This window comes from Manduca sexta, chromosome 15, assembly GCF_014839805.1.
Source record: "Manduca sexta isolate Smith_Timp_Sample1 chromosome 15, JHU_Msex_v1.0, whole genome shotgun sequence".
NCBI lineage: Eukaryota > Metazoa > Arthropoda > Insecta > Lepidoptera > Sphingidae > Manduca > Manduca sexta.
Window position 1 is genome coordinate 10,038,513 of NC_051129.1, and position 19,142 is coordinate 10,057,654.

Consider the following 19,142-nt stretch of genomic DNA (forward strand, 5'->3'; position numbering starts at 1 on the left):
ATTAATTTATTGGGGTTAGAGTTCATTAAGAAAAACAATATGTTAATTAAAATATATTTATTTTACACATAATCAGTCAACAAGTATTTCAATCACACTAATTTATATTACGTAGTATTTGAAATAGAGGTACAGTTAGCAGCATATCAATGTATACAAAAAGCAAACATTCCACATCATTTCCATAATTATTACACCCACGTTATAAAATAATCTATACTAATATATATATCTGAAAAGTTTGTTTGTTTGAAAGCGCTAATCTTGGGAACTAATGAATGAATACTTTCACTAATTGAAAGCTGCGTTACTCCTGAGTGCTTATAGGCGTTTTATTCAGGGAAAATATAAACCGGTAATTTTATTCCAGAAAAACTTTTGCACGCGAGCGGAGCCGCGAGCAAATGCTAATAATAAATAAAGAAGAAAACACTTGACACCAAATACATTTAAAACAGAAACTTAAATATTATTAACATATATCCCATATGTGTGATATTTTGAAACACTATTATCATGATCTATATTGGAGTATTATTATACCTACTATAAGTTCTAATAATGTAAAAAATACATTTATATTTTAGCCCTCTTGTAACCTTAGACGTACCCGACAGACAACACCTGTTGCTTACAATAATTTTGGAGTGCAATAAATTGAACTTTAAATAATTGCATTGTAATACAATTAGTCTTCATCCGCGTATACATTAATTTGGAGCTGACTGTACATTGAGATGATCTACTACACGTTACACAGAAGCCTCTGAAAGTTATACTGTAAAATATATTTCATAGAGAAAAAGATATACACAGAGAAAAGAATGGCTAGCACGCGGCGACTTCTTGCAGCGATGCCCAACTTCGGGACAGGGATCAATGTGAACTCAACAGTTGCAAGATGAATCCATCGTGACAACATTGTTAACGATGCCTTGTTGCTTGTTTGTGGGTTTTTGTATTAATACAACAATAGTAGCAATCTTTCATGCGTTTGTATAATTGCAAACGCAAACTCGCGGTAGTAGCAATACAGAAGCGAAACGCGTGACAACATCGATGCAAAAATTCGCAATGGACGCTATATCCTTACGTTCAAGCTTCAACTTCTAATTGCAAAAATAATAAGGATTAACCCAAATTACAAAGATTGTAAAGCTAACTATAAAAATACAATGTTGCTATATAAAATGTAAATAAGGTCATTATTTCACGGGTCATAGCTTTGGTGGGGGCTAGCGAATTATGATTGATTGTGATCAAATTTAATGGGCAACTATGATGTGAAAACAAGTAATGGAAATAAATTAGTTAACGGTCTACTAAACTCAACTATAAAACATTGCCCCAAAGGATTTATTTGAAAAATAAACCTAATAAATGCATATGTGATTTGACCAAAAAATTTAATAGTATTATTTTTACCAACTGGCGAAATTACATGATAATAAATAGGTAATTAATGAAAAAGAGAATACTTCTTGAATGATTTCAAATAATTAATGCCGTAAGTAAACTCGCACACATTAAACGTCTAACCGCGTGACCGATGGCTGCCATTTTCTATGTTCTTCGGTGATTTACAACTGACAATAGCGGTTATTTATATTTAAAATACCCACGATGATGATATAAATCCATCTATACAGCAGTGACGAAGAGTGAAATTTTTCAAAAGGTAACCCGAGGCAAAAATTTGCCTTAGTTAATATCGCGGGCAATTTAACAAAAAATAAAAACGAAGCCAAACATCCATAAACCTAAAAGGGAAGCCGGTAGGAATCGGATTGTATGGACGCCTCGCCACTGCTATACAAATACTACATGATTTATTGTCTAACATGTACGAATTACCTTTCTACGCACGCAAATAAAATTGACAAAAACGATTAAATTAGTCCACTCCATAAAAGTTTAATACTACATACAATGGAGTATTCAATGTGATGACGTTTCGTAATAAATTAACTTAAAAATTGCTCACACTGATACGATCTTAATTTTTTAAGCTATTATCAAAACTATACATATCTTAACACATAAAATTCTATGCAAATGCGTTAAAGTTTTATGTCTTATTCTATATCTTATTCCATGACTTATATACTGAGGTAGTATTCAATCAAATAAGATCATTTTATCTCATACACATTTCTATGCGAAATGGTATGAATAAAAAAATAGACCCAGCAATGCGAATTATAGAAATAAGGTTAGAAAATTGCCTTGTGAAATATACATTCTTCGCGATTCCATCTATACAAGTGTAAGCAATTTCTAGGAAACTTCACAAAAATGCACAAAAATATACCAAACATTTTTTTATCTCTTCTTATCCATTTCGTTGTACATCTTTAGAGATCTGACAATGTGATGCATTAGACTCGGGTCAACTGGTTGTCTTTTTAATGCGCCGTTAAAGTCCACTGGCGGTAATATATCTTCAGAATTCTTTAATTTATTGTCAATCACGTTCCTATAAATTTCTTTGACTTTAACCTTTTTCGGACAATCTTCTATGTCTCTCTTTTGCCTGGAGTGTAAATCGTTCTGAACATTTGGTTGAATATTACCACCGATATTGGCATTCGAATCTGGTTTATTTTTCGCACTTGCTTCTGGCTTTTTCAGAATCTTTCCATTCTGAACCTCATTCCTAACATTTATATCGTTATTAACTGGCGGTAAAACCAAATTTTGAAGACTGGGTTTACTGTCTATTTTCTGCGAGTCTTCACCTTGTTTGTACGACTGTGGTTCGTCAGGGGAATGCGAATGAGCCTTTACGCTTGGCTGATTTAATAATTTTGGTTTTTTGTTTATGACATTATTATTTTGTATGTCCTTATCGATTCTTGCATCTTGTTGTAAATCCGCAATGGCATGCTTTTCTATATTAGGATGCAGGCCACTCAATGATTTAGTTTTAACCGGTTTATTCATATTTAAATTTTGTTGTTGAACATTATGTGTTTTGCTTTCAACATCGCCATTAATTTCGGCTCTGTTTTGAGTATCTAATTGTTTTATATTAACAGCAGCCTGTTCCTTTTTATTAGGCATTGTTTCACTTTGTTTTAAGTTAGAATTAGATCCAAGTTCAGGCTTTACTTCAGAAGCTTCGATGTCATGCTTTTCGGCTTTCATAATCTCTAAATTAATTTCTTGTTCTACAGAAGGTACTCGATTTTGTTCGTTAGCGATAACGTCTTGTAATTTTGGATTTATATTTTCTTCTTTTATTTGGGACTCTGCAATATTTGGTACTGGATCATCTTTTATAACGTCGCCATTTTCTACATTTCCTTGACTGTTCATGGAATTTTGTATAATATTTAAAATAGGTATTTCGTTGATAGGATTACCGGGACCTTTAGCTGGATTGGCAGCTGGATCACTGCGTTTGTCCTCAATTTCCTGTATAGCTTCTGCTGCCTTTTTAGCTATTTCGAGTACTGCATTGTTTGTTAATTTTCCTAACCCTTCTGATTTTTGAACCTCTTCAGCTGGGCCATCTGGTTTTTCTGACACACCACCGATACTCTTTATAGCCATGTTAGCAATCTGCTTAATGCTCTCCACCGCTATCTTTTTAGCTTCGGCGCTGCCAACCTCATCCCTATTTTCTTGTAGCTCTTTCTTGGTTTTAAGAATTTCGTCTACAATTTCTTTCTTTTCTTTTATTAATTCCTGTTGTTCTTCGCCGTGTTGTTTGATTTTTTCTATAAGCTCCTGTTGTTTTAACATGTGGATTTTATCATCATTAGGAGGTTTAGCATTATTGACTTCTTTAGGTTTTTCTTCCTTATTTTCTTCGTGACTATTACCGTTCTGCAATAGCGCTTCATTCAATTTTGCTTTCACATCTTTCGGGTGTAATTCTGATAATTTCTCGGCACTTGTTTTTATAACTTCATGTTTTTCTTTGAGTTCTTTAATAGGATTGTTCGGCACTTTTTCGTTTGACATATCCGGCGGAACTGGATTTGGCGGCTGGACTTCTGAATCTTTTATTATATTATTGTCTATAATGATTGGATCTGGTGGATTTGGTACACTTTCTGCCAAAGGCTTCACTTTGATTTCTGAAATTAATATCAAAATTTTAATACATTTCCCAACATGCCAATAAAGAAACAATAAGTTATAAAATAAATCAATACTTATACCTAGAGCATTCATTAAATCAGAATCATTAATATAACAATTATTTAAAGCCAGGGAACATCGCATACCTTCCAATTTCCCTCGTTTCTCAAAGAAATCTTCAACGATCTTGTCGATCCGTTCTTGCGTTATGTATTTATCGTCGTATCTGTCTAGCTGCGTCTCAGCGGCTTGTAAATTAGCGTACGTGCCGAGAACCATTATAATTAGACCCAGCAGGAGTATAGCCTGAAAGCAAATGATAGATCTATAGTCGGTTGCTAGTTCGACAGTAGGTACTGTTGTCTCACAAAATGGGTGTGAAGTCGGTTATCTGTAACACTGGCTAGTCGAGATTATGGGATATCTATGAAACAGCTCAGGGTCCAAATTCAAGAATTTTGCTAAAAAGTATCTAAATTCTTGCTCATAACTTTGAGTAAATAACATAAAATTTACTTATTTTTACTTATTATTTATTTTTTACTCAGCTTAGCCCTTAGCCAAACTAAGCAAAAAAAATTACCTTCGCCAAAACTCTTTCGTTGGTATTCTTGAACGTGACGTTGACGAAGCAAGCCGCTGGGAACACCACGCAAATGAGCACTCCTATAGTGGACCCCACCAGGCCGAGTACCAGTTCTATGTTGGGAATCAGCAGACTGATGAACAGGGCCACTGCAATGATAGCCACCGTGATACAGCGGAATGACCTCTCCGGTATCGAATGGTTCACCATGTGATCGTGGTGGGACGAGTGTACCTGGAATGGTGAAGTCATTGACGTATATTCTATAGACACGAACGTCCATATAAACTATTTGTTCAAAATCTGAACTAAAATGGCAACCAAAACGTCACTGTTATAACCTATTTATTCACTTGAACTACAAATAATTTTACTTATTTGACTAATATTTTTTATTCACATCCAGGTTTACACTTAGACTCGAGTTCTCGAGTCTCTCTCGAGTAGACACTCCGCACACGACCATAAGCTGTCAATATTGACACCATAGTTGTACGGATTGCAGTTCAATTCAGTTCGACACAGTGATTGTTCAGATCGCCAATTCTAGTACGTAGTACATAATATATTATATCGATGAGTGAAGTATAATCAAGTTATACGCCATCACTTTGGAGAGGTATGCGGAAGTTTTATAATAACAAGTATAACATTTTGGAAGGTTTGTAAATAAGACGAATGTCTTGAAAGCCAAAATTGTTGCTAGGAGTTTTGATTTTGTATAAATATCTTTTTCAAAGTATTAGAAGATAGGTAAGAAAAAAGAAGCTATTAGAAGATATTTTTATTATAGAATAGCAGCCATTTACAGATTACTTTTCTTACTTTTTTTTTCATTGGTACTTAAATTTAAAAAAAAATATTTGCGTAGTTTTATAAAAATAGACTTTTTTACAAACAAGTATTAAAAATATTTAAAACATCAATCTTACCTTTTTATAGAGGAAAGAATAAAGACTCGCTCTGCAGGGGAAGATGATGAGCGGAAAACTGAACGCCAGAGACATCACGAAACCCAGTTTGATGACGTCACTGGTCATAGTAGGACTGAGACTCATGAGAATATTGCCTAAAAGTATAATTTTTTTTTAGCATTACATAATCATTACTTATTTTTTCTTCGACTTCGCCCGGCTAGAGGTCCTTTTTCTCAGTATAAAAAGTTCACTATGCACTTTTCCCACACCAAAAACACCCACGCACTTTTCGCCATATGTATTCAGTCCCGTGATGTGATGGAATGAGTATGGACACGTCAGAAAATTCCAGATTCCAGGCTGTTACTAAGAAGACAAAATCATAAATAAGTAGTCACACTGCGCACGAAATACAACTACGCCACCGAATAAGTCATTCATATAATAATTGAGCTGATTCCGATTTATATTGTTATGTCAAAACTTTGATTTAAATCTTGTTAGTATCACCTGGACCTAAGAGTATTTATGAAACAATTTTCTGAATCTGAGCTGTAATTCCAGATACTAACTACCACCACCTTTAATAAAAATTAAAAAAAAAAAACAACTTTATAATATTAGTGTAGTAAATCAATTACCAGATATCTCTTGTGAACAGAATGCGATGTATCCGAACAGGCCGAGTGTGAAATATACACCCGTACATATATTTATTGCGTTTTTAGTGACCAGGTTCATTTTTTCCAAAGACAATGATGGGAGAGATTCGAAAATTTCAAATAGTTGTCTGAAACAGAAATAATCAATATTGTGTTTAAACTATAAAAAATCGGTAGAATTAAATCAAATAATTAACAGATAATACTAAGAAATAAAATATTTTACTGAACATCCTGCTCGAAGGACCAAAATAACCAATAACCACAAAGTAGTAACTTTAACGCCTCGAAGCCTGGTAAGCATGCAGTTTATCGTTAAAACTAAGCTAAATCCTTTTTGTAACATGTTTAAAACAAGTATTTCACGAATCTCAAATTATACTGGGATGCAAAGAGTTGCTACTCTTTATAAGCGTGGCAACTATAATCGAAGGCTCGTCTCATTAATAAATACTAGACGTGTAAGTGCACGTTAGTTGCCCTGGCCGACATTGTTATTGTACACATTATGACAACTATACTAATACTATTTGTGTTTGCACCTAAATCAATATTTGTTTAACACGAGTTAAGTTTAAAAACACCGTAACATATTCTATTTACATTTAAATTTATAAAAAAGGTGAGGACGTCCACATTATCTAAGACATTTTATGAAGATTGAATTGGTCGGTCATAAACACTAAACCACATTGTTTGCACAAACATAATAAAAAAAGGTGACGTGAACACCACAATGAAGTGGGATAAGGGCTGGTGGAAAAAGAAATATTTTTATAATATAAATAATAATAATATATAATAGAGAAGACGTTTTCACTAAACTACACTAAGTCTAAATTTACGATCTACGCCGAGAATAAATCACTCAAAATAAGTCATCTATAAGCATGTCAATGTTTTTTTCGCCATGGATCAAAAAAGCGAATGGGATCGTTTATTAAAATCGTCGGTAAGTTATTTTGCGCTGGGCTGAATCCCTTAGAGGGCAAGAGTTAAGCAGCGGGTGAGTCGTAAAAAGCGATCCAAATTGTTAATACAACATGCTTGTAGAAAAGTGTTGTTCTAAACCTGTAGTGTATTCAGATAGGGCCTGGTGAAAAACGAAAAATTTTATAACACCCCTATTTTATTTAAAAATTGTTTATCACTCACGTTTGACAAAACAACGCCATAGAGAAGATAGGCACGCATTGCAGGAAACCTGACGGCTTCCACATCTCCATACGAGTGTGCCACTCGCCGGTTAATAGCTGTGATGCTGCCTCGGCTATAACCTATCGTACATTCGCTGTGTTTAATGGCATGATCACTTTTTTCTATTACTAGAGTTTTAGAAAAGAAGTGTTATCTTTCATAGAACAAATATATTTAAATATTTTTTTTATTAATGTTGATATAATCTCATCTCAATTCAACATTGTACACAACAAAATATTCTATATTTATTGATCTTAACATACCCAATCCCATCCCATTTAATAAAATTAAATAATAATGATTTGGAAAAAGGATAACATATATTTATTAAATTTTGATTTAAAAAAAATATTATTTTGTTGATTATATTTTAAACTAACCTTCATAACAAGACAGAAATAGAAACCAATAGTGGCTGCACTGACATTGCTCAAACTGTCTACATTTCTGAGCAAACCCAGTGGCAGCACACAAACTAGTGAAACTATAACCATTATTGATGTCCTGAAATAAAAATACCAATTATAATCTGACAATGATATAATTTTTATAGAAAATACTAGGCGACTCTTTTATTTGAATACTGTTAGCATTTGTATTTTGCTGTTTCCATTTGATTTATAGCCAATCTTCTTAATTAATTTGCATGTATAATAGCAAATATCTTTATTTTTATTTAGATTTAATTTAGCTTGATATTACACTGAATCGAATATTAAAGACATTGCAATTCTCAAATTGTTTCAAGGCAATCTGGTGTACAAAAAATATGCTGTCCAAAACTCACCTCAAAATATCACTTTGGTTGATATTCAGCATTTTGGCTATGATCTGTGGACCCAGATCACCCACCACCACAAAGTAAGCAATACATGTGCCCATCAGAAACCCAATTATACCCACTTCTACTGCCATTTTACCAGCAGGGCCAAATACATGGAATGCTGAAAACATTACCACAAGATATAATATATAAAAAAGTTTTAAAAAAATCAGTAATGATATAATTTGTATGGTAGATAAATATGTATATTTTTTCATGGTATATTAAACTACTTTAACATTTCAAACTAATTTAATATTTCAAAATTTAAATATTTTAATAACATTATTATATTTATTTGATTTGATGGATAATCACTCTCTCGTCTTGATATGTTAATGCACTGGTATCAACTTATATGTACAAAATAATTGAAAAATCATACCCAAAAACTCAAAATTCCTTCTCCTGGCTAGAAGTGCTGATTTGAGTAAAAAATAACAGCACAATCTTGATACTAATCCCATTGATAAAAGAATTAATGTAGCTAGCACCACACCACACTGAAAACATCATAGTTAGGTTAAAATTATTTATTTTTCCAGGGAAAAATAGTTAATAATGTGATCACCATCCATGTAAATTACAAAAAAATTATTCCCTTTTAAATTTGTGTGATAGATAATAAGAAAAACGTAAAAATAATTAATAATCATGGATATTTCTGCCTTTAAAATTTCGTCATATTAAATTTTAAAGGCCGAAATATCCATGATTATTAATTATTTTTACGTTTTTCTTTCAACTGCGAGAACTAATCACTAACTAGACGTGAATTTAAATTCTTTACTTGCCAATACTTGTTTAGTTACCCAGATTAAAGGTGAAACAAAATATATGAAAATGGACCTTGAGGTATCGCCTTAAGTATAAAAAAATACATTAATTCAAATTAGTAGAAATTGATTATAGGTAGGCCTAGTAAATTAAGACATCAAATTGATATTCAATTTTTATTAGTGCTCTATATCATTGGGTATATTAATTGCACCATTCAAATTCAAAATAATGCTTATGTTCATAGTGATAAGGTATAAGTCCACATGGCACGTAAACATATCGGTAATGAACATATCAGTGGGGGGATTAAGAAAAGTAAAGTCCATGCAAATTGAGATAATAAATGTCACAAGAGTATTTTCATAAATACTTATATGATAACTGAATATATGTAAAAGGTAATGTCTATAGTAACTCTATTCCTGAACTAGGAATTCAGATTTTTTTGGAACTCTGAGAGCATTAAGTTCATGAACATAACTAAGGAGGGGCAGCCTCGAAAAGCCCTTGCGCTTACAAGGGGGTGCGCCTATATGTCTTTCATTGTATTTAGTAATCATTTTTCCTTCCTCCCACCAACTGCCCTACCTAGAGAAAATCCTACACCATGAATAAATTGTTTATTACCCATTATGAAATTATGTTGTTTAGCGCATTGTGAAATTAATTGATAGAAATATAGGTATGTCTCGAATACATCAATTCTCTTTAGGTTAAAGTGTTGTAAATACTATGACTTGCATGCCAACTCATGGCAATTGTTAATGTTCAAATGACATTTGTTTAGCATCCTTAGTATTGTATATCTTGGTTATAATATATTATTATATTTTACACAATGGTCAGTGTTGAGTATTTACAATTGGTTTACGTAGCACTATTGAAGTCAACTTTGACGATTTAGCCATTAGTAAGTTTTCATTTTAATATTTTAATTTAACTATTTTATAACCAAAAAGGGGGCAGATAATAAATATAAAATATGTATGTTTTAGTAAAAGTCTATGAATCTGGTTGAGTAGGTCTAGAGTATATTAAAACAAATGCTACGAATGTTCAACTAAAAAGGAATGGTACCAGTTTTTCAATAAATAGAAAGTAGGTAAACTGTACTTACTTTTTGGAAACAAAAAGGCATAGCCAGAATTCCCACGCCGATAATACTATTGGCCAGCGTGATGGACTGACCGGCAGTCCCCATTTTGGTGAAGAAAACGCAACACTTATTTCTAATGTAACTCTTTTTAAACAAATTTATTACACCTCAAGTCTTCGTCCACCTCATACGTTGTTTTGTTTTATGTTCATATTTTTCTAAAGAATGTCAACTAAGTTGAAAGTGAGATGGCATGATACTGTGCAATATATGTGTGACAAGAAGCAACAAACATAGATGCTTGATTTTCACTTGAATGTGTCACGGAACATTTCAGGCCCTGGTTTGACGTTGTCATGTGTCAATGTTGTCACAAGAGCAGTGTTGCCAGAAGGTTACATTTCTTACATTTTTCGTTACTTTTGACTCCCTCGCGTAACATGTAAGTAATTTTTATATTTAAGGCAATTTTCGTAACTTTTGAGAACAACGATATTTGTAATACAAAATTTTTATTGTAAACAGGTTTAGGAACGCATTTCTATTCAACGCATCCAAATTGAACGCACCTAAAACTGGCGGGTCTAAAAAGTATTTCACTCCATACAGGGTCGTAGCTAGACTTGAATTTTAAGGTAAGGCAGCTGTAATTACAAGCAGGGCGGAAATAAAAATGTTACTAAATCTGATCTGCTCAATCGATTTTTGGTTTCCTTGACTCCGGTAACGTGAGCAAAAAACAGTTTAATGCTTAAGTAATTGTTAAGGTAATATACAGATTTAGACAAAATTCCCATAAATCTCGAAGGAGACTTATTTCACCCATCAATACGAATAACTATTACTATGGGACCAACTTCCAAATCGTAAAATAAAAAAACCGCTGCTCCATATATTTTCATTCAGTAGTAATGTACAATTTTGTTAATTATTAAGGTCGGGCATTACTATTTTAAGGTAGGACATTAGTATTTTAAGGTAGGGCATTGCCCCACAATGCCCACCCCTAGCTACGGCCCTGACTCCATTTCACACTTAGAGATGGCTCGCCATGACAAAATGGAACGTATATTGCATATATTAAAACTTGATTTTGCTTGAGTGCGCGTGCGCACATTTCCTACTTCGCGAGTCCCCGCGGTTTCGTAGCTACAGAAACGCTTGCCCAAAAACGCGTAAATAAAAAAAAAATGTAACTTTTGCAGCAAAAATGTAACATTTCAGGAAACGAAACGTAACTTACGACTCAAGGGCCCTGGCAACACTGCACAAGAGCTCTGAAAAAGTTATACGTGTACAAATACGTAAAGATTACAAGTCTTTTTGCCATCGATTTGCTTTTTATTTTAGCACTGGGTCATCTCAATATTTTACTTCTCTAATTACATACCAATAGCATAATTCTTTTTTTAAAACATAACTAAGGGCACCAAAGACATGTAGGTATGTATATTTTGTGGGTACTGCTGGATCGACGAACTATTTCCTGCCCATGATGTTATCGTGATAGGAAATAAAGACATAAATTCTATTAACCTACATATATTTTATATAACAAAATATCATGCTCTTTTACTGTGAAAGGGTGCAGTATCTGCACTCTTGAGGCAGGATACTGTTGACATCCAGCTTGTCAACTGCAGAGGTCGGTAAGAGTAAGTTGAAAAATCAAGTGAAAAGGAGGAAAGAAGTTTCTCAGGAGGGGACGAAAGTATAAATAATGTTCAACGCACTCTTTCATATGTGAATAAATACTATGAGATCTAGATATTCTACCCTAGCTTGTATAAAATGGTCACTCGTGCACGAGTGCGTGCAATGTGCATTCGTTCGCTGTGGGACCGAGCTAGCAAAAATCACTTCGGAAATGGAAATTGTAATGTTCTCTAATAAAATTTTTTTTTACGCCCTTTTGAAGATCTGATGAAAGATCACATCTGTACCAGTATCCCTAGCAAGAATTTATGCATTATAGTAAACACTTAATGAAACCATTACGTTAACGATACTATAACGCATAAAATCGTGCTAGGTGTATAAGTAAATAGACAGTATAAAAAGACTTTCGTCAGTCTAAACCTTCTGCTGATGAGAATCATATCGTATGCAGTATATTAACTTCGAGTCCCATTAAATTAAACAACAAAAATAGACGAAATATTTTATTAATTGAATTTATTCTTTGGTACTTCCGGCCAGTATTTGAACAGCAATAATTTAATACAATACCAATTTAAGCAGCTAGAATAATCAAATACTGACCTTAAGTTAAATACACACGTTACATTTAATTATAATCTAAGGTGGGGTATGGTTATCTTCGGTTTAGTAGCCACTAGACACACTAGTTACAATTTGGTGTAGAAAAAATATATTTTTCTAGGAACATAATGACAACTCCACCACGATAATTTAATAAAAGAAAATATTTTAATATACCTTACTTATTAAAATATGAGGTCGATGTCTTTTTAGTAATTTTGTATCATACTCACATGAATCAACAATTAATGGCACAATGGTTTATTAGAATGGAATCTGAATTTTAAGACATGGAATTAGGTATATCGTTTTTTATCATCATAAATATTAAAAACATACAACCAAATATGCGATACGTAATAATTTTGAAACAAAATTATGGTATTTTAAGTTTTTATATCTATGATAAAAAAAATGTTCACATAAATCTTCTAAAGAGAAAATTTTACAAAAATCTAAAAAGATATAACGTGCACAGCACCCGTAATAAACTGAAGAATTGCGTTCCATCGTATGATCAGTCGAACATACATACTTATAATGATATGTGAAAATTCAAATCCAAAAACTTACATAACAATAAAATAATAATTATTACAATAAAAATAAAACAACCAAACAACCGAATGGCACATTCATTCTGAATATATCGGAATGCGAATATATTACTATTATTTCCTAATATATAATCTAACATAAATAAATTATTGTAAAATGCAATGTGTTACAACTATTCTCTTTGGCCTAATCACTTTTGAATTTAATGGCAAGTTTCGGTCCATATTATAATAAGTTGTTGCAGATTCCCTTTGCTCGAAAAATTGCGCGTATTATTGACACACAGAACGGAATAAGTCATTACAAATTGTCCGCTTTGTACAAAGAGACAATGAGACCGCGCGGCCAATACCCTATATCTTTTCTATAAGTCTGGCATTCGTTTATTTAAAATGTGGCTAATATTTACCAATACATGCGAAAATTACACTTAAGATGCCGATATAGCCGTATGTTACGGCGTCTGAAAATATTATCATTTAAAAAATTAAACTTTTACTGTTAAGTTGGTTCCTCTCAGAGGGCAAGAAATCTGCAACACACCCATATTGTAATTTTAATAATTATGACACCTTAACTATTTTTTATTATAAAAATAGCAACAATGAACAATACTCTTGATTTTTAATAATTTTGTACGCACAACAAACCGACCAACAGTTTTTTAAACATTACAATATGTTTGTTAATTTGTATGACAATGTTTGTTTCACAACTTGTGAATTCACTAAATGACTTATTCTAATTGTAAATCTACATTATGATTTTTGGACAACCTTCACATATTGTATTCAAAACACTTAAATATTATATATTTTCAATGACACTAAACACTTGTCTACATTAATAACTCATAGATGAAACTAGATACCTTCAAATCCCGCACTCAATCTTTTTTAAGCTATGGGATTATGATGATCAGGCTAAAGCATGAAAAGTATTCAGCCTATACAGTAATATCTTTTTGGTAAATTACGACTAAACGGGAATTAATTAGGTACAGTGCTGTATAAAGACCTTAAGACTCATTAGAGGCGTAGGTATTGGCCTAGAAAATAAAATTTATAACCATTCTATTTTTTTATGCAGTTTCGTAAAAAAATTTGTACACATTTATAAAGTGCCAGGTTTCTCTTACGTGTATCACCACATTGTCTATGTTATGCAGGAAAACCGCAGTATGCAAGCATTATCTTCCGGTATGAAGGACAATGTGGCCAGTATAATTACTACAACATCGAATGTCACAGAATGAGCGCAGTGCGGTAACTTTGTGGCGCAAGCCATTAGCGGAATGACTTGTTATCTCTTTATTAAATAAAGCCTCATTTACACCAGGCAGTTATTGCTAGCAATAGTGGTTTTGTGAATATCTGCCAAGACTCGTATAAGTCAACGCGGGTGAGAATTGATCGTGTTCAGACGGGGTAATGTTTAAAGCAATAACTGGGTAATATCATCAATAGTAATAAATGATCTCAGTCTTCTTGATTCTCGGAATCGGATTGAAGATGAATTTCAATCTTCGATCCGATTCTGAAAATGAACTAATCAAAATAACTCATTTGTAAGCATGTCAAAAAATACTGCTCTGATTGGTCCATTTTTGAGATAGTACGAAAAAAAAGATTGGCATCGTTTATTATAAATGGCGGTAAATGAATCTTAAAAAAATGTCCATCGATTTTAATACAGTAAGAAGAAAGCTGTCAGTTAAGTAAGTTTAGAAAAATATATGGTAGAAAATTTAATTGAATGCATGGAAAACAATAACAACGCGACTGAATTACTGTCCTCAGTTAAACGTTTCATAGATAATTTATAATCACGAACGGAATACCTGATTAGCGATTTTATCATTTAATGAATGTCATAAAAATTTATGTTATTGGTGTTGCATTAAAAGGTAAAGAAAAAAATAGTTCAGATACAGATATGGACAAATACAGCCTGTTTTCATAAGTCTCAACAATCGCAATATATCCTCGTACAATTATTCCTAATTTTAATTATCTATAGAGCGGTTGAAGGCGCTAAGGCATTAAAATCATTCATCCAACACAAGACCAGCATAAATTGATAATTTACCGCATTGCGCTACTATTATGACGTTATCTGATACTCGTGTAGACAATAGACATTACTACAAAGTTTGTATTTATTCATGCGAATAATAAAATAAATAAAACATTCGCTTCTATAAATTGATTCAAAATAACTTCTACTTTTTTTTTATTGATTTAAATGACGAGACGAGCTTGCCGTTCGCCTGATGGTAAGCGATACGACCGCCCATAAACAGTAGAAACACCAACACCTTGAATTACAAAGTATTGTTTGGTATCCACTACACTCGCCATCCTAAGATACAAGATGTCCAGTAGTTACATCGGCTACAATGTCAGATAATCGCATTTTAGAATGACACAATGTTTGCGAATGTTTATCAAACGTGTTCAAATATTCTTGAACGTATTAGGTTATATACGCCTACAACGATGATGCATTGTCGACAAAGATATAGCTTATCGTTATAAACGTAGTTCCTAGAAAAACGTGATTATAAATTTATCTCGTAATTGGTTGGGTTTATGATATAGTATTAAATCGGAATCAGAGGCCTTGGAGCGTTTTAAAACTAAGCAAAGTTTGAGATTGGCAAGTCAATAATTTCGCATGCAATTTTTAGTATGTAAACAATCACGAAAAGCCGACTTTTGCCTTTAAAGCTTGCAGAATCTGCGGCAAGTCGCATATGTATCGATCTATTGTGTAACTAATATTGCTAGTGTAAACTCATCTGGAAGTTGTCGCGCAATATATTGCCGCGAGAATTAGCTAGTCTAAACTGAGCAATAAAATTTACGATACACTGATTATGTAGCTTGTATACTTTAATTGAATTCAAATAAATAGAGGAGGTTCTCAATTCGATGTGTAGTTTTTTTAAGTTTACTCGGAACTCATTCATTCTTTAGATAGGTAGGCAATGAGTCCATCAACGCCTACATAAACAGAAGTATACCTTATCGAACTTTGCAGAGGAAACAACCTACAACCTCGCAGTGTACAGCCCAGTAATGAAAACGCAATATAATAATGATTTCCTCAAATATTTCACACCGATTTCGCATAAAAACTATTTGCGTACATGAAAATTAAACGAATTTTCACAATTCTCGTGTAAATAATCATCAGAAGGTTTATCTAGTTACGCCTAGGAATTATTTTTTTTAAGCTACGGTGTCCCGGAGTTTACCAATATTCAGCATCCTATAGCCGACAATATACAGTATTGTTATTTACTTGCATACAGTGGCGGCCCTAACCGATACGAGGTCCCAGGCAAAAGAAAAAAAAGCGACGCGAAGCCCCGGAGAAAAGGTACCCGGTTTAAATAGTTTCGTCAGTAAAATCATAAACAAAGGTTCTCCAAACAGCCCCGAACGTTTGCCTGATTTGTCTCGCTAAGTCAGCCTCTGCTTGCATAGTAAACGAATTGTCGATATCTGTAAATTAACATACACACTATGCCTTTATTTCCAAAGGGGAAGGCAGAGCTGCAACTAACGCGCCCACTTTTCCCCGATAGTTATATCCCAATGTAATAAGGGCGAGCCTATAACATATCGGACACAATTTCTTCGAGTCACTACTGAGATAACCGAATATCAAATTTCTCGACCCGGGATTCGAAGAGATCTCAGAACGGAACCTCGTACTGAGCAAAACATTGTGCCACTGTAACAGTCATAAATCTAAATTTACAAGATTTTAAATTGACAATATCAGTTCAGTGTAATAGGTGCATGATATTTTATGCAAGTGTAACTTAATAATATAGGCTAACTAGCTTTTGCTCGCGGCTTCCTTCCTTTCTTCCCAAGTTATTAAACTTTCATAGCAAATTTCATAGAAATGCGTTCAGTAGATTTTGAGAAAATCGATAACATACAAATAGAAAAGGGAACTTTGAATTATAATATGTATAGATATCTTTGACAGAAAATAATAAACTGCGCAGACGCACCGAATATTATTGAATGCGGCATAAAATAAACTACGATATATTTCAATGGTGGAGTATTATACCGTGTTTTCGACCATCATTAGTGGTCATTACCTGGTATGGCACAAAATATATCAGGGACTTCCTCCACCACCAAAAACTATACCTAGTACCAACAGATCTCCGAGACACCAGCTACAACTACCAAAATGAGAATCTACGAATAAATAGGTTCACTACGCTTAAACTAAACAACTTTTATAACTTACAATACCATACCAGCCTCACGACAGCCGGTTTACTTTTTATCGTCGTTCTTCTTATCATCCGTCAAGAGTTCCAGCACTTCTTCAGTCGTCTTATTCTCCTTCTTAAACATTTCGTATTGTTCCTTTGGTACGGTGCAGTTCAACAACTTGTCGATGTTGGCTTGTAGTCGTTTGTAAGGCGAGAGGGACATGTCCACACACGGGATTTGAGCCATCGCTTCCAACGACTCCGTCAGTACGTCATCAATCAGACGCTTGTTGAAACCTGACAAAAAACACCTCTATTTACATATATACATGACACAAAATACCTATATACAAGCTGCAAGGATTTATAATTAAATCAACCGCCACCCTAATACTCAAAAAGGTACCTAAACGTTAAAACTATAAAGACCATTAACCATAAACCGCGTCCACCTTCACCGGCCCAACACCAAAAATAATTAACAACACAATGGCAAATGAACTCACTCATTACAATACCCATGTACTCTCGATGGTTCGGCTCTCGACACAATGACATATGTTCGCTAGAATAAAAACCGTGATGTAAGCTATGCGATGACACCGTGCGAGACAGACACACACACAGCACTCGTTTCGCAAGCCAGTGAAAATATCAGTTGTGCTTTGTAATGTTCGATTCGATCGCACTTGCATTTTCAATGGCACACTCAGCGTTACAATGGATACGACCTTGTTATTCCGATTAAGTCTCGGCCTTACGTAATGTTGACAGAGCAAACCCGTTGATGTCTATTGTACGGGGAAATATATTTTTTATTTGCTATTGTACACATTATAACAATTGTAATTATAAATGATCGGTATATGTAATCGCTTTTCGTGACAACCCGTTACTGGCAAACACACACTAAGCATGTACACCACGCTCGAAAACAGTGCCGAGTTGTGAGCGGTGCTACAGAATGCATGGATACGCACCTAGGTACTTGAGTTTCTCTTTGCTGGCGATCATGGTGAAGAGCAGCGCGAGCAGGAACCTCATGCGCGGCAGCGGCATCGGCGGCTCCACCTCCACCTCGTCGGCCTGCACCGATGCCTGGATCTTCTCCTCGAAGGACAGCTCTTTCACGCCGACCTTGCATACTTTATCGTGGTTCTCAATGTGGGCCTTTAACTTGAAAAACTCATTACACTTGAGACATTTGTAAGGGTTCTCGCGTTTGTGAATTTTGCGCATGTGAGCTTTCATGTGCGGCAGTTGGGAGAATGCCAGGGGGCACACTGCGCAGGGGAATGGCTTCTCCCCAGTGTGTCTGCGAATGTGCAGCATCAGGGCATTGGAGTGGGAGAAACGTCTGTCACATATTCTGCAGTGGTATGGACGGTCCCCTGTCTCATTGAGTTTAAACGGAGAAAATCTTTTCCACAGAATTGGCATATGTAATCTTTGATGTTCAGGTGACTTCTGACATGATTTGTGAGCCGGTTACGGCATTCATAAGTCATTGGGCATAGCTGCACAATGATACCTTCCATTAATCAAATGTTCTTTCTCATGAGTGCTGAGAAGCAGCTGATGTGAAAACTGTTTTGCACAGTATATGCATTTGTATACAATGTCATTGTTTATATGACAGCTGATATGCACTCCTAAATCTTCTTTTGTCTTAAATATTTTGTCACATATATGGCATATGTGCGACTCTTCAACTAGGCTTGCATGTAATTTTTTCATATGTTTCTTCATGTTTAAATAGTGACAAAACTTCTTTTGACAAAGTGGACATGTATATGGTTTCAAGCCCAAGTGGATGTACATGTGCCTGCGTATTGATGATTTTGAACTGAACATTTTGTGACATATATCACATTCATGTTCTGAGACAGTCAACACTACACCGTTGCTCAAAGTTAACTGCTT

The 19,142-nt window shown here is 34.1% G+C and overlaps 2 protein-coding genes across 2 annotated transcripts; both read right to left on the minus strand.

Annotated features, from left to right (window-relative positions):
* Positions 1-42: 42 nt before the first annotated feature.
* Positions 43-10,376, minus strand: LOC115446722 (putative sodium-coupled neutral amino acid transporter 10). Its single transcript, XM_037438887.1, has 10 exons — positions 10,175-10,376; positions 8,663-8,780; positions 8,242-8,398; positions 7,835-7,958; positions 7,410-7,531; positions 6,234-6,382; positions 5,608-5,744; positions 4,673-4,909; positions 4,236-4,395; positions 43-4,085 (listed from the first exon to the last, which is right to left on the minus strand). Exons 1-10 carry the CDS (start codon positions 10,256-10,258, stop codon positions 2,323-2,325), a joined length of 3,051 nt encoding a protein of 1,016 aa, XP_037294784.1. The 5' UTR covers positions 10,259-10,376; the 3' UTR covers positions 43-2,322.
* Positions 10,377-14,627: 4,251 nt separating this feature from the next.
* Positions 14,628-19,142, minus strand: LOC119189424 (zinc finger protein 596-like; the record flags this gene model as incomplete). Its single annotated transcript, XM_037438979.1, is given in 4 exon segments — positions 14,628-17,516; positions 18,200-18,616; positions 18,619-18,736; positions 18,738-19,142. Coding segments are annotated over 4 exon segments (1,176 nt in total), but the record flags the coding sequence as incomplete, so codon positions are not given.

Bases quoted from the DNA above. Each gene is read 5' to 3' on its own strand.
- LOC115446722 (XM_037438887.1), bottom strand. From the start codon at position 10,258: ATGGGGACTGCCGGTCAGTCCATCACGCTGGCCAATAGTATTATCGGC. The intron at 5,745-6,233 runs GTAATTGATTTA...TTATACTTTTAG, and splicing joins CTGTTCACAAGAGATATCTG to GCAATATTCTCATGAGTCTC. The intron at 4,086-4,235 runs GTATGCGATGTT...TATTAATTTCAG, and splicing joins GAAACGAGGGAAATTGGAAG to AAATCAAAGTGAAGCCTTTG.